At 44.1% G+C, this 25,894-nt stretch overlaps 1 protein-coding gene across 1 annotated transcript in view; it reads right to left on the minus strand.

The window, feature by feature from the left end:
- Nucleotides 1-1,153: 1,153 nt before the first annotated feature.
- Nucleotides 1,154-25,894, minus strand: part of GAB2 (GRB2 associated binding protein 2) — a 258,715-nt gene continuing 233,974 nt past the window's right edge. Inside the window, exons 6-10 of the mRNA XM_030200086.1 lie at nt 19,013-19,301; nt 15,104-15,194; nt 12,010-12,112; nt 10,143-10,268; nt 1,154-1,777 (exon numbers count right to left, since the gene is read on the minus strand). Coding sequence (XP_030055946.1) covers nt 1,634-1,777; nt 10,143-10,268; nt 12,010-12,112; nt 15,104-15,194; nt 19,013-19,301 — 753 coding nt within the window. The 3' untranslated portion in view covers nt 1,154-1,633. The remainder of the gene's footprint in view (nt 1,778-10,142; nt 10,269-12,009; nt 12,113-15,103; nt 15,195-19,012; nt 19,302-25,894) is intronic.

A 25,894-nucleotide genomic window follows, 5' to 3' on the forward strand; every position in this document is an offset into this window, starting at 1 on the left:
CGTCAGTTTTGGATTTCACCGATTGTTTTCGGACGGATTATCGACGAAAACCGAGGTATCACTGTACCTTGGCTGGTGGGGATTCCCGGGCCCTGCCAGCTGAAGAATCCCAAGCAGTCTCATCCTCGAGGCTATTAGCGGCCCACTTGCGGCCGTCGACACCGGCCTTGCCCCACTCCAGGTTCCCGTGCATTCTCAGTTCACCAGAATGCCCCATGCACACATGCGGGGGGGGGGGGGGGGGGGGGGGGTGCCAATTGAACTAAGCATGCATGAGGTGGTGGTGGGGGGGGTGATGTGCTGCTGACTGCTCCGCGGATGAGATTGACAGGGGAGGAAACTCTATAGAGGACTCTCAGCTACACTAAAGATGTACGCTGCCACGGGGTAGACCTGAAGCAAAACTGGGTGGGCCCCTGCCCACCCGTGGCTACGCCAGTGGTCTGGGGGCAGGGAATAGGCATGTTCTGCGCTAATCGGTTATCACAGCTACATTGCACACGCTAACCAGTTAGCGTGTGAGTTCTTACTGCAAAATAGGTGGTGGTAACGGGAAAATTAGCGCGTGGCCATTAATAGAAAAAATAGGAAATTCGGCCACTTTAGCCATGTGGTAAAAGAGGCTCCGTGGACGGGAATGACTCATATATGCATGCGCAAAGGCCACTTTTTACCATGGTTTAGTAAAAGGACCCCTTTAGTTGTGGATAAACCACTTGAGACTCAAACTGAAGATGGCTTGTTTCTGGATATATCATTGTTTGACTCAACTGGAAGGGGCGTTGGTGACATCAGACCATTGGGCCATTCTCCATCACGTAGACTGGTGGATTGCACTTAACAGCGACAAGAAAGAGGAATATCAGTTAATTGCATCGTTAGAATGGTTTTAAAACAATCTCACGTATCAAAAGCTCAATATTCAGCCTCACTGCCACTCTCACGTTCTGACCGAGGGATTTTTTTTTGTCATCCACAGTTACTGTGCTGAATTCCTGCTCTTGCTGGCATTGGAATGCATGGTGTAAAGAATTAGACAGGGCCATTTGGCTGACACTGCGATGTCATACACCCTCCCCCCCCCCCCCCCAAATACACAAGAACACAAAGGTAGGCAAACTGATTCCAAGTTTTTCTTAAATTAGGCCACTATTTTATAAAAAAAGTGTATGTTGGTCTAAGTTCTTGCGTTGATCAGGTATTTTGAATGACAAAATCTAATCAACAGCACAGACTTAATTCTTTGGGCCTGATTTGATAAGGCTCTTTCCCCCCTTATAGACACAGATTAGTAGTAGATTATGGGGGAACAAAAACCTTAGTAAATCCTGCCCTAGGCTGAATGTGCAGGATGAGGGAGGCTCCTTCTTCCAATGCCCTTGTATTGTTGTTTAAGGTCTTGAACCAGCCTCCAGCAGCTAAAATAACAGCACCAATGTAGACACATCTCACGTCCATCATGGCCGATCCGTATCTGGCAAAAAGTCTTCTCTCGGACCAAAAATAACTAAATAGTTATAGCACATGGAGCAGCAGAGGAGGAGAATGAGGTTAAGCTGGCACCGCCCTAATCCATGAAAACATACACATCAGTCCAGTGGTAGTCCGTTGGTTCTTGGTTCCGTTCAGACTATCACTGCTTCCCACTCTTATTGGTCTCTGTGGATTGCCGCACATCAGTCCATTCCTGCATGGTGCTCTGGAGAGCTTGTGTCTTCTCCTTGTCCACCTGCACGTAATCTACCTTCTCATCTGAGGCAACAGAAGATGTGGAGGGCTGAGCAAGGGAACAAATGTAACACAGATTGATAAATCACCATGTCATGAGAATACTCAAATTTAAAACATACTCCAAGAAATTAAGGTTGCTTTATTGGGGGAGTTAGATCAAACCCAGTATGGGAAAGAGGAGCTGTAGCTATTGCCCTGCCGCTGCTAGTGGTTAGTGCAGCAGACTTTGATCCGGGGGAACTGGGTTCAAGTTCCACTGCAGCCCCTTGTGACTCTGGGCAAGTCACTTAACCCTCCATTGCCCCCAGGTACAAAGAAGTACCTGTATGCACTACGTAAACCGCTTTGAATGCAGTTGCAAAAACCACAGAAAGGTGGTATTTCAAGTCCCATTTCCCTTTCCCTATTTGAGATTCTACATGGAATGTTGCTACTATTGGAGATTCTAGATGGAATGTTGCTACTATTGAGATTCTGTTGCTACTCTTTGAGATTCTAGATGGAATGTTGCTACTATTGAGATTCTGTTGCTACTCTTTGAGATTCTACATGGAATGTTGTTACTATTGGAGATTCTAGATGGAATGTTGCTACTATTGAGATTCTGTTGCTACTATTTGAGATTCTACATGGAATGTTAATGTTGCTATTCCACTAGCAACATTCCATGTAGAAGCCTGCCCTTGCAGATCAGCAACGCGGCCGCGCAGGCTTCTGTTTCTGTGAGTCTGACGTCCTGCACATATGTGCAGGACGTCAGACTCACAGAAACAGAAGCCTGTGCGGCTGCATTGCTGATCTGCAAGGACAGGCTTCTACATGGAATGTTGCTAGTGGAGGAGTAGCCTAGTGGTTAGTGCAGTGGACTTTGGTCCTGGTGAACCCACTTCATCTCCTTGTGACTCTGGCCAAGTCACTTAACCCTCCATTGCCCCAGGTACAAAGAAGTACCTGTATATGCTATGTAAACTGCTTTGATTTTAGCTGCAAAAACCACAGAAAGGTGGTATTTCAAGTCCTATTTACCTTTCCCTGTTTGAGAATCTGCATGGAATGTAGCTATTATTTGAGATTCTGTTGCTACTATTGGAAATTCTAGATGGAATGTTGCTAGTGGAGGAGTAGCCTAGTGGTTAGTGCAGTGGACTTTGATCCTTGAGAACTGGGTTTCATTCCCACTGCATCTCCTTGTGACTCTGACCAAGTCACTTAATCCTCCATTGCCCCCAGGTACAAATAAGTACCTGTATATACTATGTAAACTGCTTTGAATGTAGTTGCAAAAAAAAAAAAATATCACAGAAAGACAGTATATCAATTCCCATTCCCATGTTCTTATGTCTAAGTTCGATATTATGTACCATTGCTAATACCAAAAATTTGGTCCTCTCGTTACTTAATTTCAGACGATGGGTACATGGTCCGTTTTTCCACTACTTGTATATTTTTCTTCATATCCTCAACAATATTCCCAATAGATCTAGTAAACGGAATATAAATTGTGATATCATCAGTGTAAATGAAACAGCAAACTCCTAATTTTGATCTGTGGTAGTGGAGAGATGATGGGCTTCTTTGGCTGATAAAGCTAGGTGAGAACTAATTAAAATTTGTCCCTTATTCAAGAGCCCCTCAGTTATATTTACCATATTTTTTGGACTATAAGACGCACTGGACCATAAGACGCACCTAGGTTTTAGAGGAGGGAAATAGGAAAAAAAAAATTCAGACTATAAGACGCACCTTTTTCCTCCTCTAAAACCTAGGTGCTCTGGTGCACCTTGTCCGAATCCCTCCCTCCGAGTTCGGGATCTCCCTCCCTCCCTCCTGCCCCTCCGAGTTCCAAGATCCCCTGCCCTCCTGCCCTTTGAGGTCTAAAAGTAATTTTATCTAGTCGGGGCTGCAGTGAAAAGCATGCAGGCTCAGCACCAGCGAAAAGCATGCAGGCTCAGCACTTCACTCTTCCCTTCTGTCTCTCTCAGCTCTGGTCCCGCCCTCAGGTCCTGCCTTCATTTCCTGTTTGAGGGCGGGACCAGAGAGCTGAGAGAGACAGAAGGGAAGAGTGATGTGCTGATCCTGCATGCTTTTTGCTGCAGCCCCGACTAGGTAAAATTACTTTTAGACCTCAGAGGGAGGGAGGGCGATCTCGGAACTTGGCGGGAGGGCGATCCCGGAACTCGGCAGAAGGGAAGGCGGGCGCTCCTGAACTCGGAGGGACGGCGGCCTGCTAAATTTCTCTACCTTCGGACTATAAGACGCACCCCCCCATTTTCCTCCCAAATTTGGGGGGAAAAAGTGCGTCTTATAGTCCGAAAAATACGGTACATTCTATTTCCAGACACCAAAGGGCACATTATTTCCTTCAGGAAGGGTTCAGTAAGGGGGATTTGGCTTTAGCTCCTGCCTGTTCGACAGTAGTTAAAGGTGAGTTACATTTAGGTACTCTAGGGGCCCTGTTTACTAAGCCGCGCTAGAGGCGTGTTAGCGTTTTTAGCACACGCTAAGCATTAGCGACCATGTGCCCTATTCTGGACACTAATCCACTCACTAGTATTGAGTCATTTCAACTACTGCAACGGAATTTACACCGGCTGCAAAGAACACATCCTAAAGAAACTCCAGACGGCGCAAAATACGGCAGCGAGATTAATATTAGGTAAATCACGGTTTGAAGCAGCAAAACCCCTTAGAGAGAAACTTCACTGGCTCCTGATAAAAGAGCGTATCAAGTTCAAAATCTGTGCTCTTACCCACAAGATCGTATACGGGGAAGCTCCAGCTTATATGTTCAGCCTGATAGACCTTCCTTCGAGGAATTCCAAAAAACCTTCTCGGACCTATCTCACTCTCCACTATCCTAACTGCAGGAATCTGAGATACAAATTGCTCTTCTCCTCCTCCTTTTGGAGTCCTCATTACTGGAATGCTCTGCCATCTACGTTAAAGGAGACTGCCGACCACAATCTGTTCAAGAAGTCCCTTAAGACTTATCTATGTGGCAAATCCTACTCTTCTGATATTTAACTTCCAGCTGGCCCTCCTTTGTAGCTCCTGTTGTTTGCTCCCCTCCCTAGATGTTCCTTACGTCAAGCTCCATCTCTGGCCGTCTTCAAATCTAGGCTAAAAGCCCACCTTTTTGATGCTGCTTTTAACTCCTAACCCTTGTTCACTTGTTCAGGACCCTTATTTTATCATCCACACTTTAATATTCCCTTATCTCTTGTTTGTCCTGTTTGTCTGGCCTAATTAGATTGTAAGCTCTGTTGAGCTTCATGTTCAAGTGTACAGCGCTGCGTACGTCTAGTAGCGCTATAGAAATGATAAGTAGTAGTAGTAGTTATTCCCTGTTCTGACCTTGAATTTGTATGATGCTCTTTTAGTAAATGTTGTTAGCCACATAGAGCCCGCCATGATGGGAATAATATTATGGGCGTCTACATGGTTAGCATGTGCTAAAAACGCTAGCGTACCTTAGTAAACAAGGCCCCTAATTATTTCTCTATCCACAGAAAGCTTATGACCTAAATTTGTATCTGAGGCAATGGAGGGTTAAGAGACTTGTTCAAAGTCACAAGGAGCTGCCGCTAGGATCTGACCTTGCCTGTGGCATATAAACCCTGAGACTAACCATGAAAGTACCGAAGAAACCATTCTAATTGCAGTACTGGTTATTACCCTGTAAATATGTTGCCACTGCAGTTTTACCAAACGCGTGAGTGATGAACGTACCCTTAGGCAGGATTTTATCTGGCAGTTAATACCTTGCTTGGAGGGATTTTTCTTCTAAATTTTATGGTATATTTCTGGCCTGGAAGCTTTGGGCTTCTGGGTCAAATTCAGTTTCTGTTGGGCTACAGTGCAATTGCAAGCACCTGGGGATTCCTCCCACCCTTCTAAATGCCATCCAAATATTATGGATTGAGAGTCACTATAGAACAAGCGCCAATATAATTGCCCAAACGCTTGAGAAAAAAAAAAAGACCTCAGTCAAGAAAAAAAAAAAAGCATGGCCTTGACAACATGAAATAGCCAGTTCTATATTCTTTCATCGGTCAAAAAACTCCACTCAAATGTCTCCTTCATATCAAGATGTCCTAGACAGTTACAATCATTTCACATTGTTATAATAAATTTTTTTTTGTTTTTTTTTGTTACATTTGTACCCCGCGCTTTCCCACTCATGGCAGGCTCAATGCGGCTTACATGGGGCAATGGAGGGTTAAGTGACTTGCCCAGAGTCACACCAATGTGGCCGCGCAGGCTTCTGCTTCTGTGAGTCTGACGTCCTGCACATACGTGCAGGACGTCAGACTCACAGAAACAGAAACCTGCGCAGCCTTCTACATGGAATGTTGCTAGTGGAATAGCAACATTCCATGTAGAATCTCCAATAGTATCTATTTTATTTTTGTTACATTTGTACCCTGTGCTTTCTCACTCATGGCAGGCTCAATGTGGCTTACATGGGGCAATGGAGGGTTTAGTGACTTGCCCAGAGTCACACCAATGTGGCCACGCAGGCTTCTTCTTCTGTGAGTCTGACGTCCTGCACGTACGTGCAGGACGTCAGACTCACAGAAACAGAAGCCTGTGCAGCCTTCTACATGGAATGTTGCTAGTGGAATAGCAACATTCCATGTAGAATCTCCAATAGTATCTATTTTATTTTTGTTACATTTGTACTCTGTGCTTTCCCACTCATGGCAGGCTCAATGCGGCTTACATGGGGCAATGGAGGGTTAAGTGACTTGCCCAGAGTCACACCAATGTGGCCGCGCAGGCTTCTGCTTCTGTGAGTCTGACGTCCTGCACATACGTGCAGGACGTCAGACTCACAGAAACAGAAACCTGCGCAGCCTTCTACATGGAATGTTGCTAGTGGAATAGCAACATTCCATGTAGAATCTCCAATAGTATCTATTTTATTTTTGTTACATTTGTACCCTGTGCTTTCTCACTCATGGCAGGCTCAATGTGGCTTACATGGGGCAATGGAGGGTTTAGTGACTTGCCCAGAGTCACACCAATGTGGCCACGCAGGCTTCTTCTTCTGTGAGTCTGACGTCCTGCACGTACGTGCAGGACGTCAGACTCACAGAAACAGAAGCCTGTGCAGCCTTCTACATGGAATGTTGCTAGTGGAATAGCAACATTCCATGTAGAATCTCCAATAGTATCTATTTTATTTTTGTTACATTTGTACTCTGTGCTTTCCCACTCATGGCAGGCTCAATGCGGCTTACATGGGGCAATGGAGGGTTAAGTGACTTGCCCAGAGTCACACCAATGTGGCCGCGCAGGCTTCTGCTTCTGTGAGTCTGACGTCCTGCACGTACTCACAGAAATAGAAGCCTGCGCAGCCTTCTACATGGAATGTTGCTAGTGGAATAGCAACATTCCATGTAGAATCTCCAATAGTAGCAACATTCCATGCAGAATCTCCAATAGTATCTATTTTATTTTTGTTACATTTGTACCCCGCGCTTTCCCACTCATGGCAGGCTCAATGCGGCTTACATGGGGCAATGGAGGGTTAAGTGACTTGCCCAGAGTCACAAGTTCAGTCTCTAAATACTCCAGGTAAAAGACAACCTCCCCCCCCCCCCCCAACTTCTCATCTTCAACATGCACCATCATGACCATTTTTATGAGCCTGTGACGTTGGTGATGTGTTTCAAGTCCTTCCCTGAAACAGTAAATTTGGATCGTGAAACAGGGCTCCAGTTGGAACTATCTATTAAAGTAGCAGTGTGGTGCATGTTGAAGATGTACCACTTGCTTCTGAGAGATTGAGATTTGCACATTTAAGACTAGATTCTATATATCACGCTGAGATTTCCGTGCGGAAATCAAAGCGTATTCTATAAAGTATGTTTTAATTTAGGCATATTTTATAGAATACGCCAAGTGCTGGTCCACACAACTATGTTATGCGCAGATCGCACTCAATTACGCCACGCAAAACCTGGTGTACATCCTGACACCTAAATTAGGTGTGGAGAGGGTGTATTCTGCAACAACACGCATAGAATTTAGAAATGCCCATGACTCACCCGTTCCATGCCCGTAACACACCCAACGTTTCAACTATGCGACTTAGAATTTACGCACACCACGTTACTGTTACAGAACACGCTTAGCAAGTAGTGCGCGTAAATTCTAATTAATGCCAATTAGTGCTGATAATCGCTTGTTAACATCCAATAATCAGCGCTGACTAGCTTGTTAACTAATTAATTTATGCACATTTCTACGCAGTAATCTCAGCACAATATATAGAATCCCGGGGTGCAGTTTGTAGTTGTATGACACGCATCACTTTCACAGGTCCCCTCTGATGAAGGCACACGTGCTGAAACATGGTCTGTCTTGGGATTTCTTGTCATGTGCATCCTGTATACTGCATGTGAAGATAGTATTGAGAGAATATCTTCATTGTGTTTTAACAATAAACAGACTTTTTAATCTTGGACTTTGTCCAAGGGTCTTCCACTCTTTTGTTTTTGAACGATTGTTTGCTTACGGAAGCTATTTCCCTTTTTTTTTTTTTTTTTTGCTTTGGTTATCTATAACTCCCTGGCATGTGGCTCTTTCCTCTCCCCATTTTTAACCCTCTTACTACAGTGTCTGGACTGAAAGGGGAGAAAGTCCTTGCTGGGGTCACACAACTGCTGCTCCCTATAATTTAATATGCAGGCACCCTGAGTCCTGCCACTAGATGCTCCTATTATGCAAGTGTTTCCTCTTCTCCCCCTCCCTCCCTGCTTTCTCAGTGAACACTGCCTTTCTCACATTTCCAGCCTGAGCCAGCCTGAGTAGCAAAACCCAGATTTAGGCACAAATTCCAGGTCTCCTGCCATTGAGCCATAGGATTCACTTACTCACTTGTTCAGGACCCACAGTTTATCATTCCCACCTTAGTAATTCCCTTATTTGTCCTGTTTGTCTGTCCTCCTAATTAGATTGTAAGCTCTGTGGAGCAGGGACTGTCTCTTTATGTCCAGTGTACAGCGCTGCGTATGTCTAGTAGTAGCACTTTAGAAATGACAAATAATAGTAGTAGTCTTTGGGATTCCGGAATCTTGCTACTATGTGGGATTTCGCACAGAATCTTGCTACTCTTTGGGATTCCGGAATCTTGCTACTCTTTGTCCTTATCCCTTATTTGTCCTGTTTGTCTGTCCTAATTAGATTGTAAGCTCTGTCGAGCAGGGACTGTCTCTTCATGTTCAAGTGTACAACGCTGCATACGTCTAGTAGCGCTATAGAAATGATAAGTAGTAGCAGTCTTTGGGATTCCGGAATCTTGCTGCTCTTTGGGATTCTGCACTGAATCTTGCTACATTGGGATTCCGGAATCTTGCTGCTCTTTGTCCTTTTCCCTTATTTGTCCTGTTTGTCTGTCCTAATTAGATTGTAAGCTCAGTGGAGTAGGGACTGTCTCTTCATGTCCAGTGTACAGCGCTGTGTAGGTCTAGTAGCGCTACAGAAATGATAAGGAATAGTAGTAGTAGTCTTTGGGATTCCGGAATCTTGCTACTCTTTGGGATTCTGCACAGAATCTTGCTACTCTTTGTCATCCCTTATTTGTCCTATTTGTCTGTCCTGATTAGATTGTAAGCTCTGTGGAGCAGGGACTGTCTCTTTATGTCCAGTTTACAGCGCTACGTATGTCTCGTAGCGCTACAGAAATGATAAGAAATAGTAGTAGTAGTCTTTGGGATTCCGGAATCTTGCTACTCTTTATCCTTATCCCTTATTTGTCCTGTTTGTCTGTCCTAATTAGATTGTAAGCTCAGTGGAGCAGGGACTGTCTCTTCATGTCCAGTGTACAGCGCTGTGTAGGTCTAGTAGCGCTACAGAAATGATAAGGAATAGTAGTAGTAGTCTTTGGGATTCCGGAATCTTGCTACTCTTTGGGATTCTGCACAGAATCTTGCTACTCTTTGTCATCCCTTATTTGTCCTGTTTGTCTGTCTTGATTAAATTGTAAGCTCTGTGGAGCAGGGACTGTCTCTTCATGTCCAGTGTACAGCGCTGCGTACGTCTAGTAGCGCTATAAAAATGATAAGTAGTAGTAGGACAGTCCTTTTTTAGTGGCCTTTAAGCAAAAAAAAAAAAAGTAAAGAAGCATTCTGGGGAAAGCTGTACACCTAGGCTTCTCTGCACTAATCTAATTGCTCAGGATTAAACACAGTGTTCTGTTTAACTAAATTATACATCTGAAAAGAATTCTGAGGAAGAAATGCTCCTGTCTCTTAGGTGCTAATTGCCAAAATCACTGAATCGCATTCTTCTTCCCAGCTTTTGCCGGCGGACTGTTGCACCTGGTGGTTTAGTTCCCTAACCCTCCTCCAACCCTAGGATGAGAAAAATACCATAATTATAATTTAAGTAACTCTGGCGATTACCTTTCGATGAGGACCAGGAGAACTGGGCTGGAAATCCAAAGCAAGGTAGTCTACACTGCCACTGCTCTTCTTTGGGGTGGGGCTGTTGGTACCACTTGCACCCGGAGAAGCCGACACTGGATTTTGCTGGTGGGTGGAAAAATACAAGCAATAAAGAACACACAGAAAAAGCAAATCCAGTTTTGAGGACAAGTCAAAACAAACAACAGCCATGTTACGTAATACTGAGCATGTAGGACTTGGGGTACCAGCTACAAAAAGAAGGACATTTTCGATGTGACGTCTACATCCGATTTTGGACATTTTGCCGAGAACGTCCAAAAATCAAGCGACGGACATAGCAATTTTTGAACCATTTCCTAGACGTTTTGTAGATGTTTTGTACTCGGTGCGTTTTACTTTTGTGATCATTGTCGAAAAGAAAAACATGATAGAGGTAAATAAAATAATGAGTGGAGTGGAACAAGTGGATGTGAAGAGTCTGTTCACGCTTTCCAAAAATACTAGGACTAGGGGGCATGCGATGAAAATACAGTGTAGTAAATTTAAAACAAATTGGAGAAAATGTTTCTTCACCCAACGCGTAATTAATCTCTGGAATTTGTTGCCGGAGAACGTGGTGAAGGCGGTTAGCTTGGCAGAGTTTAAAAAGGGGTTAGACGGTTTCCTAAAGGACATGTCCATAAACCGCTACTAAATGGACTTGGGAAAAATCCACAATTCCGGGAATAACATGTATAGAATGTTTGTACATTTGGGAAGCTTGCCAGGTGCCCTTGGCCTGGATTGGCTGCTGTCGTGGACAGGATGCTGGGCTCGATGGACCCTTGGTCTTTTCCCAGTGTGGCATTACTTATGTACTTATCCAAGAGAAACATGACAAAAACAAGCCATTGGGACTTCAGGGTGGCTAGCATTCTTAGTAGACTGGCCACACAGACATTCCAGCAGAGCAGTGGGGCGCCCTAAAGTTAGGCGTAGTTTATAGAATATGCTCACGCACCGTTCTTGGCACTAAAATTTAGGCACACCCGTTCAGGTCACCTAAAACCAGGCCTAAATACCTGCGCCTAAGTTAGGTGCAGTTCGGGTGTATTCCATAGTAGAGTGCATACTTTTTTGAAATGCCCATGGCCACTCTCCCTTTTTGGCTGCACGCATTAGAATTTACATGCGCCGCGTTATACAATGTGCCTAGAATAGTGTGTGCTTTCATTCTAATTAAACCCAATTAGTGCTGCTAATTGGTTAAGTACCAATTAATAGCACTGATTGATTGGCTTGTTAATCAATTAAGGTGTGTGCGCAATTTGGCCATACGGCCAAATTAGCACACATAACTTAAGGTGCCATTTCTAGAATTTTGGGAACTGTGCATAGCATACTATGCCATAATGCATACTGGGTTTTTTTTATTTTTTGAGTATTTGTACTGTTGTAATCAGCTATTGACTATATCCAGCTTATAATTGCTGTACACCGCCTTTGGAGAATTTCATCATTGAGGCAGTAAATAAATCCTAATACCTCCCTCCTTTGTTAATTTTCTCATATCTACATGATAATGAGAAGGATAACACTTCATATAGGCTAGCTATTTAATTTTTTTCATGCTGTATCGAAAAAGTTCCAAAGAGTTGTTCAACTGTCCCCTTCATTTAAATAATTAACATGTGTTAAATTGATTTATTTAGTCCCATGAAACTACCAAATTAAGCAGTCACCCTAGACCTATCCGTGCAGGATCAAAAGGAAGGGTCTGAGAAGGCCTGTTCTAGTTCGCTTCATCATCTACCAACCATCTTCCATGCACATTTTAATCAGAGGGAAGACACATTCCCCAATATGACTTGTCCGTACAACTTACCATCGCTACATAATTCTCCTCACTGTCCCCTGAGCTGGTGCTGGTGATACTTTGTGTAGAGACTGGCCGACAGTACTGAGAAGAGCTGGAGGTCAGCGTGTGACTGAAATCAAAAGGTAGCAGAATCACAGAGAGGCGACGATCTGCAAGTGCTCGATCATTTACCAATCACATAATAACATAGTAGATGACGGCAGAAAAAGACCTGCACGGTCCATCCAGTCTATCACTTTAGAAATTATATGTACACTTGACCATATTACATAGTTTTTGTACCTTTTACAGTCCTTTGAATGTTGGTTCCTTTTATATATTTGTTTGTGTTTTATTCACTTTTTTACAATTTTATCATTACCAATTTGTATGTGGAAAGTTTATGATGTGGATTATTTATTGATTTTAATTTTATATAATTATTTATTGATTTAAATGATTTATGTTTTTTGTGTGTGTTATTTATTAGATTGGTTTTAACTTAATTTATATGTCTGAATGGCAGTTTGCCCTTGACCTATATGAAGGTGAAACGTGATCATGTCAGGCATTTTGATTAATAACACTTCTTTATTTCTACCATCTGGTGTTCTGCTTCGTCTGTTTGATGAAATCAAAAGGCGACAGTGCTGGTTCTGTTACCAGATGCAGTTTGCAAATTAAGGGAAACTAGAATATTTTTTCACCGAGTTAGAAGGAAGTTACAGTATTTTCACACATACAATATGCATTTCTACAAACCATGCCTACTACTCCTGGTGCACTATATACAGGAGCACACTACACCGATATATTTTTACTAAGCCACGCTAATTGCAAAATTAATGCACTTGTTTATAAGACCTTTTCCTTTCAGCTTTTTGCAGGTTTTGTGTGCTAATAATGCCTGCAATAACCTAAAAAGAAAAGCCCTTAAAAACAAGTGCATTAATTTTGCAATTAGCATGCTTTAGAAAAATAAACTAGTATAGGGAAAGGGAAATGATGTACCGCCTTTCTGAGGTTTTTGCAACTACATTCAAAGCAGTTTACATATATTCAGGTACTTATTTTGTACCAGGGGCAATGGAGGGTTAAGTGACTTGCCCAGAGTCACAAGTTGCTGCAGTGGGAATCAAACCCAGTTCCCCAGGATCAAAGTCCACTGCACTAACCACTAGGCTACTCCTCCACTAGCAACATTCCCTGTAGAAGCCTGTCCTTGCACATCAGCAATGCAGCCATACAGGCTTCTGTTTCTGTGAGTCTGACATCCTGCACACATGTGCAGGACGTCAGACTCACAGAAACAGAAGCCTGCGCAGCCTTCTACATGGAATGTTGCTAGTGGAATAGCAACATTCCATGTAGAATCTCAAATAGTAGCAACAGAATCTCAATAGTAGCAACATTCCATATAGAATCTCAACATTCCGTGTGGAATCTCAAAAAGGGAAATGGGACTTGATATACTGCCTTTCTGAGGTTTTTGCAACTACATTCAAAGCGGTTTACATATATTCAGGTACTTATTTTTGTACCAGCGGCCATGGAGGGTTAAGTGACTTGCCCAGAGTATAGCATGTGTTATATGCATGTTATACAAGTTTAATTTTCACATAGACACTCAATTTGTGCAAGCTAGACATCTGTGTGTTATAAGCATGGGTACATAATCCCCTGGATTCTATGTAAGGCACAGCGAGTAGCATGCATTAAATTGTGTGCAGCCAATTTACACATGCTACTTGAGTAACTAGAATCTCCAATAGTAGCTATTTTATTTTTGTTACATTTGTACCCTGCACTTTCCCACTCATGGCAGGCTCAATGCAGCTTACAAGGGGCAAAGGAGGGTTAAGTGACTTGCCCAGAGTCACAAGGAGCTGCCTGTGCCTGAAGTGGGAATCAAACTCAGTTCCTCAGGACCAAAGTCCACCACCCCAACCACTCCTCCACTCCAATCCAGACATTTTCAAGCTTTTTCGTCTCATGGCACACTTAAACGGAGCTAAAATTGCCAAGGCACCCCCCCCCCCCCACATGGTCCAGCATTTTGCCTTCTTCCCCTCCCACTCCCATCTGCACCTCCACACATAGTCCAGCATTTGCCCTTTTTTTCCCCTCCCACCTCCACACATAGTCTAGCATTTTACCTTCTCTTCCCCCCACCCACACTGTCACAAATAGTCCAGCATTTACCTTCTCTTTCCCTATACCCACAAAAATAGTCCAGCATTTCTCCCTCTTCCCTACTGTCCCCTCTCCAGCTGGCGACCAGGCATCTCCTCTTGTCTTGTCTCCGGGGTTGGCGCAACCAGGCTGTATGAATCAATTCTTCCTGCCACTGACTGCTAGAGACAAAAAAACTTACTCTATTGTGGCACAAATTAAGCTGGCCCAACTTCTGCAGTACAGCTGGGGAGCAGCCATGGCACACTGGTTGAAAAACAGTGCTCTAACCCGTGGAGGAATGGCCTAGTGGTTAGAGCACTGCTCTTGACCTCTAGAGGTAGCTGGTTCAAATCCCTCTGCTGCTCCTTGTGATCTTGGGCAAGTCACTTAACCCTCCATTGCCTCAGGTACAAGCTTAGATTGTGAGCCAGAAAATGCTGTGGCTAAAGACTGACTATGAATAGCTGGTGCTCCTGGCCTAAGTGAAAATCTACTCCAAATGTTCTTACTCAGCTTTCCATTTCAGATTTATACAGCTTAACATTTATTTGTATCCCACATTTTCCCACCTCTTTGCAGGCTCAGAAACACGCACCGGACTCAAGGTTGAGGTTGCATCAAAGTGAAAGTCAGTTTGACACAGGGCCTTGAGCACATGCTGACATTTAAAACTAGCCTATTCCACCCTCTCCGATGCAGGCTTCCTATCAGAGGCAGTGGGACATGTTTAACATTAAAGTGATGCTCATCTGCTGTGCCAAAGCTGCCCCACTCCCTCCCCCCAAATTTTGCAATCCTAGGCAGATGCCTAGTTCATCTGGTGGCAGGGCCAGTGGCTCCACCCTGATTAAGAAACCTGCAAAACGTAATGGAGCTTTCCTCCTAAAATCAAGAGCTTCGGGTGTGTATGAATTAATGAATGAATGAATCTTAAAGTTGTACTTACGCTGGCCTGGACCAGGACCTAGTGACTGGTGATCTGAAGGGAAGTTCATCAATCACTGTGGTGTTTCTCAGGTCTAAAGGTGTTGGTTTACCTGTAGTAGAAAGACAGATGTTTGAACAGTGGATGACAATCAAAGAGACGTTTTTGCTTGTGTACATCTTCCATGACATTTGGCTTCTTTGCAGGCTGTGACATGTTGAGCTGGACCAACATGAAACTGGAACAAAGACAAGTCTGAGGCTACAGAGATCTCTTCTTCAGATAGGACACATTAGAAAAAGGTGTGTGGTCTTGAAAACTAACTTACATCACCTTCAGAAAATTCTTATGACGGTCCAATAGCAGGGATTGCTGCCTGCAAAGAAGCCAAGATAGTTTCCAGGACCAGTATTGCACTGACATGATACCCACAATTCAAGCAAACTATGTTTATATTGGCTGATCATCATTTTGTCCTTCAGTGCCACCTGCTGGTGATAATTCTAAGACCCAGTGTTCCAATGGTGAAAAGGGAAGCTAAGCCAAGTCCTCCAGTGCTGCTTCTTTGGTCATCAGATTCTGCACTACAGTAGTAATGATTGTTCATGTCTCTAGAGCCATATGAATCACATCTGTGATATGTTGTACAACAGCAAACAGGAGACCCAATTAAAGCTGTGCCAGAAACTTAGGGGCCCTTTTACTAAGCCGTGTAGGCGCCTACATGCGTCCAACGTGTACCAGTTTGGAACTATCGCCCATCTACAGCGTGGCCCAGGTGGTAATTCCATTTTTTACGCGTGTCGGAAAATATTTTGTATTTTCCAACGTGCGGCGTTAACCGGGCAGTAATCATCAGAGCTCTAGTCTCTATGGGGCCCTTTTACTAAGCTGCGTAACCATCTACATGCACCCAACGCACACCAAAATGGAGTTACCGCACAGCTACCATGTGGCTCTTGCGGTAATTTCATTTTCGGTGCTTGTTTGATACACGCATCTGAAAAATAATTTTTATTTTCTGCTGCGTGTATCGGATGCATGTCAAGTGGCACTTGGAATGTGTAGGTCATTACCGCCCGGTTACCCCGCGTGAGAATTTACCGCTAGGTCGGTGCAACACAACGAAACTAAAGTACGTAATGGACATAACACAACTCTTCCGTTGTACAATTCCCTAATGTGGCTGTGCCACATGAACTTGATCTTACCACAACATCACTTTGTATTTGTTTACACCGGAGTCTGTAATGCCTCTCTGGTACTATGTAAGTCACATTGAGCCTACAAATAGGTGGGAAAATGTGGGATACAAATGTAACAAATAAGGTCTCGGACCCAAAATGGAAGGGCGGCAATTTTCATTTTGCTGCATGTCCATTTTTGGCAAAAATTTATAAAAGGCCTTTTTTTTACGGGTGTGCTGAAAAATGATTCTGCCCGCGCCTACACTACCGCAGGCCATTTTTCAGCGCAACTTAGTAAAAAGGACACCTATCTTTTTTGTAACAGTAGCGCCATCTTCTATTGATCTGTATCACACCCATGTGTCCCTTCTGCAAGCCTAATAACCTCCTTACCACTTATTTTAATATACTGCGTTCCTACTACTACTACTACTACTATTTAGCATTTCTATAGCGCTACAAGGCGTACGCAGCACTGCACAAACATAGAAGAAAGACAGTCCCTGCTCAAAGAGCTATGTAATAAAAGTGAGCCAAGTATAGGACAATCAAGCCATTGTGACATCACTGATGAGGTTGGCTCTTATTGGTGGCCTGAGGCATTATGACATCACAATATCACCTCTGATTACAAGAGACTACTACTACTACTATTTAGCATTTCTATAGCGATACAAGGCATACGCAGCGCTGCACAAACATAGAAGAAAAACAGTCCCTGCTCAAAGAGCTTACAATCTAATAGACAAAAAATAAATAAAGTAAGCAAATCAAATCAATTAATGTGAACGGGAAGGAAGAGAGGAGGGTAGGTGGAGGCGAGTGGTTACAAGTGGTTACGAGTCAAAAGCAATGTTAAAGAGGTGGGCTTTCAGTCTAGATTTAAAGGTGGCCAAGGATGGGGCAAGACGTAGGGGCTCAGGAAGTTTATTCCAGGCGTAGGGTGCAGCAAGACAGAAGGCACGAAGTCTGGAGTTGGCAGTAGTGGAGAAGGGAACAGATAAGAAGGATTTATCCATGGAGCGGAGTGCACAGGAAGGGGTGAAGGGAAAGACGAGTGTGGAGAGATACTGGGGAGCAGCAGAGTGAGTATATTTATAGGTTAGTAGAAGAAGTTTGAACATGCAGTGTCTAACATGCAGTTTTGCTTCCATGCACAGTCCTTTCCTGCATCACAGGCTGAGAAAACCGAGTGCTGTCATTGTCTATTGCTTATAGTAACATAGTAAATGACGGCAGATAAAGACCTGAACGGTCCATCCAGTTATTCTTACTGTACACTGTCTTGAGTGAATTCTTTCAAGAAGGCGGTAAATAAATCCTAATAAATAACGTTAACTGTGCACATCCACCCATGGCAGCTTTCTTATCAGTCCCTGTGTCATTAAATGCAAAAACAAAAAATGTTCAATTTGTAAAAATGTCATGAGTGACAGGACCTGTCTCTGGCATTATGACTTCAGATTCTGCATGGCTGCGCTGCTGGGGATTAAGGGACTATGTTTGTCTGTATTATTTTAGATTGTAAGCTCTATTGAGCAGGGACTGTCTCTCTGTGTCAGGTGTTCAGCGCTGCGTGCGTCTGGTAGCGCTATACAAATGCTAATAATAATAATAATACCCATTAGGAGGTGACTATCACAGAAGACCAACTTAGCAGAAAATGGCAAATAAAGGGACACGTTTTACAAAGGCGAGCTGAAAAAATGGCTTGCGGTAGTGTGGACGCGTGTTTTGGGTGTGCGCAGAATCATTTTTCAGTGCACCTGTAAAAAAAAATGCCTTTTTTAAAATTTTTGCCGAAAATGGACGTGCGGCAAAATGAAAATTGCCGCACATCCATTTTGGGTCCGAGACCTTACCGCCAGCCATTGACCTAGCAGTAAAGTCTCGCACGGTAACCGGGCGTTAATGATCTACATGCGTCAAATGCCACGGCGCGTGTCCAATAAGTGCTTCCAAATATTTTTGGGAGAAACGTTATCGGACACGCATCAAAAATGAAATTACCTTAGCCAGGCGGTAACTCCATTTTGGCGCATGTTGGGCCATGCGGGGGGGGGGGGGAGCACTTACCACCACCCATTCAGGTGGCGGTAAGGGCTCGTGGTAGCGTGCTGGGAACTGGGCAGCACCGCTTACTGCTGGGTTAGCATCGCGCTACAAATTATGAAGGTATTTTTCTTAGCGCCAGAAGAGGTACACGCTCAGGGCAGCTCCGTTGGGCCAACTGTAGTTCTGGGTTGCCGTGCAGCAACCCTTTAGTAAAAGGGCCCCTTAGTGCATGAGTCCTTACTGCCTACGTAATTGCTGCCGGTAAGAGTATACGCGCTAACGGCAAAATTAGCCTGGGTCTATTAATACAAAAAAGAGGAAAATCAGCCATTTTACCCCAACAGTAAAAATGGCCTTAGCACACAGGAAAGACCCACGGTAAGGGTGTGCTAAGGCCTCTCTTTACCACTGTTTGGTAAACGGGTCCCAAAGTATTCAGGCTTAGAAAGTTTTACATCAAACACTGCTGCTCCATCTAAGGATCTGAAATTGAAAACCACATTCTCTCCACATTGTGTCTGAGACTGAAAACCAGCTGGCAAGACTTCCCAAGACTACAAACCACAAGATGCTGGATGCCGACCGTCATTCAGATACATGCAGTACACACAAATGTGCCAAAAGTGACATATCACACATCTCATGTTGATGTCTGAATCATATTTTTGGTATAAACGATTTGTCTTACTTTTCCTGTCTGGCTTGAGGTTGCGGTTGACTGGAGGCGGCTGGATTTCGCTCACCCGTGTGGGTCTGTGACACAGCGAAGCTGTGCTTCCCTTTCGAGCTGGGAGGGTAGCTGAGGAGAATCCCAGAAAGTCAAAGTGATGCGGCCCAGGGCTCATGGGGATATAGTGGTTTTGGGTGTTGTCATTCATTTTCTCTGCGTTAAATGGGGATGAAGAACCTGGGTTCATTGGAACATAGTTGTCTTCGTAATACGCGCCGTCTGACTGCGGTACTGAAGAAGTGGTTTGCTGTGTGTAAAGAGAAGAGTCAGCTTACCCTCTGGCCATTCTTACAGGTGCAAAATATTTGGGGGTCCTTTGACAAAGGCGCGCTAGCGGTTTTAGGTGTGCGTTAATCATTAGCGCATGCTAAACACTAGAGCCGCCCATTAAAATATATGGGCAACTCTAACAATTAGCGCATGCTTGTTTTTAGCGCGCGCTAAAAATGCTAGCGCACCTTAAAAGGACCCCTCGATTTCTTCAAAATACTGTTTCTGTTTAAGATTCAACAATTTTTTATTGATAACAAATCAGAACACATCAACATATATATACCAAAGCATATGTAATGAAGTCACACATAAGTCAGATCGTCATCAACCTTTTGTCATTTTACCCCCCCTTTATGAAGCCCCCATCCCTTCCCCCTACAGTTTCTGTTTATAATATTTAAAATAATTATAGACTGGCTGCCAAGATTCATCCAAAGCAGTTCACAATCAAAAAAAACATTAAAATACAATAAATTAATTCAAAACAGCACAAAAACATAAAACAAAATATATACACAATCATACATAATTTAGAGATAATTGTTTATAGCATTCCGAGAGAGAAGCTTTAAACCATTAAATTGCCCTACTGGAAATAGCCGTGTTCTCAGTTCCTTACTATAAACCACTTAAGGGAGAAAGGACCCTTCCTGCTATCGTAACCTTTAAAACAAATTTTAATGCCAATTTGTTCATCCAATCTCAGATACATTTCCCTAGAAAGGTTACATCTGGTACTTTTTCCTAACCGGTTGTAAAAATGAGTATTCTATCTGATCAAAGGGAGAGTAAACAGGGTGTAAATATAGAAAATGACCAATTGTAAATCGATGATGGTATAAGAATAATAATTAAGCAGCCGTCATGTTGCCATTATTAGGGAACAATATGATACAAATATACTTAATCATATAGGGGGAAATTCTATATATTAGATGCTACTGCTGTGCAAAATTTATGGTGCAAAACAGCATTCAAACAGACGCAAGGCGCCGAAATGAGGCAGAAGCGGCAGATCCGCATGAAAACACTTTTATGCACCTATTTATAGAATAGTGCGTAAGTCTTTCTGTGCGGATCTGCAAAGAAGGCGTGGACATGAGAGGGGAATGGGCGGGGTCAGGGCATTCCCTTAAAATGTGCGGTGTTATAGAATTCAGGATTTACACCTCATTTCAGTTGGTTTAACTCCTCATGCCCAAAGTTGAGCGTGAATCCCGGTGCTTTACGCTATTCAATGAAGGCGCCGATCCTGGAACACCCATTATAGAATACTGGTTCAGTGGCAACATTTATAGATTTTCCCCTATCATGGGGTAATTTCATAACTGAGTACCTATAATTAGGCACTCAGAGGTCATCTAGTATGAGCCTATTCTATAATGGAAAGTAGGTGCCTACTGAGGATCGTGAGGTTTCTCGAATCGAATGGACTGCAGGACCCGAGGCAGCATGGCTTCACTAGCGGCAGGTCGTGTCAGACGAATCCGATTGATTTCTTTGACTTGGTGACCAAATGATTGGAAGTGGGAGGGGCCCTAGATGTGATGGTACTTGGATTTTAGCAAAGCATTTGACACGTTTCCGCACAAGTCGACTGATAAATAAACTAAGTGCCCTTGGTATGAGACCTAAAGTGACTGATTGGGTTAAAAACTGGTTAAATGGGAGGAGACAGAGAGTAGTGGTAAAGGGAAAGGGAAATGGGACTTGATATACCACCTTTCTGAGGTTTTTGCAACTACATTCAAAGCGGTTTACATATATTCAGGTACTTATTTTGTACCAGGGGCAATGGAAGGTTAAGTGACTTGCCCAGAGTCACAAGGAGCTGCAGTGGGAATTGAACTCAGTTCCCCAGAATCAGAGTCCGCTGCACTGCCCACTAGGCTACTCCTCCACTAGCAACATTCCATGTAGAAGCCTGCCCTTGCAGATCAGCAATGCAGCCACGTTGCTGATCTCCAAGGGCAGGATTCTACATGGAATGTTGCTAGTGGAATAGCAACATTCCATGTAGAATCTCAAATAGTAGCAACAGAATCTCAATAGTAGCAACATTCCATCTAGAATCTCAAATAGGGAAAGGGAAATGGGCTTGAAATACTGCCTTTCTGAGGTTTTTGTAACTACATTCAAAGCGGATTACATATATTCAGGTACTTATTTTGTACCAGGGGCAATGGAGGGTTAAGTGACTTGCCCAGAGTCACAAGGAGCTGCAGTGGGAATTGAACTCAGTTCCCCAGGATCAAAGTCCACTGCACTAACCACTAGGCTACTCCTCCGGAAATTGCTCTGAAGAAACAGATGTGGTGTACCAGAGGGATTGGACCTTGGGCCGGCCCTTTTTAACATCTTTGTGAGTGATATTGTAGAAGGGCTGTCTGGTAAGGTTTGTCTCTTTGCGGATAATACCAAACTCTGTAGTAGGGTGTACACCCCGGAGGGTGTGGATGGCATGAGGAAGGATCTAGCGAAGCTTGAAGACTGGTCTGAAAATTGGTAACTAAGATTGAATGCTAAGAAATGTAGGGTCATGCACTTGGGTTACAATAATCCAAGGGAACGGAATAGTATAGGGGGTGAAGTGCTTCTGTGTACGAAAGAAGAACAGGACATTGGGGGTGATTGTGTCTGAAGACCTTAAGGTGGCCAAGCAGGTAGAAAAGGTGACGGTCAAAGCCAGAAGGATGCTTGGGTACATAAGGAGAGGGATGACCAGCAGGAAAAAAGAGGTGATCGTGCCCTTGTATAAGTCTCTGGTGGGGCCCCAGTTGGAGTACTGCATGCAATTCTGGAGACCGCACCTATTAAAAGATATAGACAGGATGGAGTCAGTCCAGAGGGCGGCTATTAAATTGGTAAACGGTCTCTGTTATAAAACATATGGGGACAGGCTCATGGGCCTCAACATTTAGTGGCCTAGTGGTTAGGGTGGTGGACTTTGGTCCTGGGGAACTGAGGAACTGAGTTCGATTCCCACTTCAGGCACAGGCAGCTCCTTGTGACTCTGGGCAAGTCACTTAACCCTCCATTGCCCCATGTAAGCCGCATTGAGCCTGCCATGAGTGGGAAAGCGCAGGGTACAAATGTAACAAACATAAAATAGATACTATTGGAGATTCTACATGGAATGTTGCTACTATTGGAGATTCTACATGGAATGTTGCTATTCCACTAGCAACATTCCATGTAGAAGGCTGCGCAGGCTTCTGTTTCTGTGACTTCTGTGACTCGTCAGACTCACAGAAGCAGAAGCCTGTGCGGCCACATTGCTGTGACTCTGGGCAAGTCACTTAACCCTCCATTGCCCCATGTAAGCCGCATTGAGCCTTCCATGAGTGGGAAAGTGCAGGGTACAAATGTAACAAACATAAAATAGATACTATTGGAGATTCTACATGGAATGTTGCTACTATTGGAGATTCTACATGGAATGTTGCTATTCCACTAGCAACATTCCATGTAGAAGGCTGCGCAGGCTTCTGTTTCTGTGACTTCTGTGACTCGTCAGACTCACAGAAGCAGAAGCCTGTGCGGCCACATTGCTGTGACTCTGGGCAAGTCACTTAACCCTCCATTGCCCCATGTAAGCCGCATTGAGCCTTCCATGAGTGGGAAAGTGCAGGGTACAAATGTAACAAACATAAAATAGATACTATTGGTGATTCTACATGGAATGTTGCTACTATTGGAGATTCTACATGGAATGTTGCTATTCCACTAGCAACATTCCATGTAGAAGGCTGCGCAGGCTTCTGTTTCTGTGAGTCTGACGTCCTGCACGTATGTGCAGGACGTCAGACTCACAGAAGCAGAAGCCTGCGCGGCCACATTGGTGTGACTCTGGGCAAGTCACTTAACCCTCCATTGCCCCATGTAAGCCGCATTGAGCCTGCCATGAGTGGGAAAACGCGGGGTACAAATGTAACAAAAATAAAAAAAAAATACACTGGAAGAGAGGCGGGAGAGAGGGTATATGATAGAGATGTTTAAATACCTCAGTGGCGCTAATACACAGGAGGTGAGCCTTTTCCAAATGAAGGAAGACTCTGGAATGAGAAGGCATAGGTTGACGTTAAGAGAAAATAGGCTTAGGAAGAATCTAAGAAAACCTTACTTCACAGAAAGGGTGGTGGATGCGTGGAATGGCCTCCTGGTGGAGGTCATGGAGACGAGGACTGTGTCGGAATTTAAGAAAGCGTGGGACAGGCACGTGGAAAAGGAGGAGCTAGTGGTTATTGAGGAAGGGCAGACCGGATGGGCCATTGGCCCTTAATTGCCGTCATGATTCTATGATTCTATTCTATCATCTATAGAAGACGCGCACAAAAAAACAAAGCTAAAATAGGGCTGGCCCAAAAAAACCTCCAGCAATCAAGCAGGTGGATCAAAAGTCTTTATTAAACAAGCACCAAATATGGGAAGCTGCTCAGAAAGTCTGCTAACTGGGCGGTATATCAAGTGATGAATAAACATAAACAAACGTTTCCACTGCCACTCTGGAATCCGTTGCCAGAGAATATGGTAAAGGCGGTTAGCTTAGCGGAGTTTAAAAAAGGTTTGGACGGCTTCCTAAAGGAAAAGTCCATAGACCATTATTAAATGGACTTGGGGAAACTCCACTATTTCTGGGATAAACAGTATAAAATGTTTTGCACTTTTTTGGGATCTTGCCAGGTATTTGTGACCTGGATTGGCCACTGTTGGAAACAGGATGCTGGGCTTGATGGACCTTTGGTCTTTCCCAGTATGGCAATACTTATGTACAGTGGCGTAGGAAGGGGGGGCGGTGGAGCGGTCCATCCCGGGTGCACGCCACTGGGGGGGGGGGGGGGGGGTGTCGGCTCCGCTGGTTCCCTGCTCCCTCTGCCCCGGAACAGGTTACTTCCTGTTCCGGGGCAGAGAGAGCAAGGAACCAGCGGAGCCGACGCAGCTCCCAGTGACTTGCACTCGGGGGCGGATGGGCCCTCTCGCCCGCCCCTCGCTTCCTAATCAAAGTAAGAATGCGCTCCGGGGGGAGGAGGGTGCGCGCCGAGGGGGGGGCGCCGTGCTGCACCCGGGGGGGGGGGGGGTGCACAGCGGCGACCCGCCCCGGGTGTCAGCAGCCCTCGCTAAGGCACTTCTTATGTACATATGTAGTACACTTAATTTGCTCTCTCCAGTTCTGAAGTGCAAGTCCCTCCTTCTGCGTCCAGTTTGCTGCAGTTTCACACCTTGCTAATGCTACAGTCATTCTTCTTTATTTAATTGGATTTGCTCACACCTTTTTCAGTAGTAGCTCAAGGTGACGGACCTTTGGTCTGTCCCAGTATGGCAATACTTATGTACTTATTCCTAAAAGAAAAGTCCATTAGCCATTATTAAATGGGAAAATCCACTTCTTATTTCTAGGATAAGCAGCATAAAATGTGTTGTACTGTTTTGGGATCTTGCCAGGTACTTGTGACCTGGATTGGTCACTGTTGGAAACAGGATACTGGGCTTGATGGACCTTCGGTCTGTCCCAGTATGGCAATACTTATGTGAGTTACATTCAGGTGCAGAGGGTATTTCCCTGTCCCTGGAGGGCTCACTATTAAATTTTGTACCTGAGGAAATGGAGGGTTAAATGACTTGCCGAACATCACAAGGAGCAGCAGTGGAATTTGAACTGGCCACCTCTGGATGTCAAGACTGGTGCTCTAACCACTAGACTACTCGTCCACTCATGAACCTTCCCCCCCCCCCCCCGTTTAATCCCCCCTGACCAGAAGCCCAGAAGACATACTTACTTTTAGTAAGCCCAGTAGACATCCTTTCACTTGCCACTTTTTTAAATACTTCTTGCCAAAAAATATTGTATTTTGGGAGCAATATTTCATTTTTTAAATATGTGGATGCAATACTCAGTAATTTTAGGAGGTGGCCTTTTTCAGGGTTCAAAGTAAGCTTGTTAGTTGACCTAGATAACCTTTGCTTGCAACCTTTCATCCTACTGGGCAGAAACCTCTTCCATAGTTAATTCTCCCTTCCATTGGATGGGCTCTGTATCCATTTCCAGACTCAGGATGTGATATTTTTCCCAGTTGGTCACCCCTTGAAGCAGGACATGTTGAGGAAGCTGTTTACTTTCAGTAGTTGTATCTCCACCGCAGACAAAGGGCTCTAAGATGACCCTGTAGCCACCATCTCTGAAACCCCAAGAATTTTTTCACGCTGAATTCAATCAAGTATCCAAAATAAGGTTCGTTATAGTTGTATGAACTCAAGCTCTGTATAGCTACTCCCAATTCTATTTCAAGAAGACAGTAAATAAATCCTAAGAAAGAAATAAATACATTTTATCTTAAAGTTTTTCTTATTTAATAGTTTAGAAAGTTATGAAATTACTATATATTTTTCTAGAAAATAAGGAGATATCACAAGAACTAACATCAAGATGTCTGACTGAAAAAACAATCGCTGAAATAATCGGGACGTTTTACAGAGGAAAGGCCTCGAGAAGCCCCCAGCATTGCTAAAGCTTCGGGGGCTGGGCTTCTTCATCATCTGCCAGAAAACCTCTGTGAATATGTCTATTTT

The sequence above is a fragment of the Microcaecilia unicolor genome, chromosome 4 (assembly GCF_901765095.1).
Source record: "Microcaecilia unicolor chromosome 4, aMicUni1.1, whole genome shotgun sequence".
In the NCBI taxonomy this organism is placed as follows: Eukaryota; Metazoa; Chordata; class Amphibia; order Gymnophiona; family Siphonopidae; genus Microcaecilia; species Microcaecilia unicolor.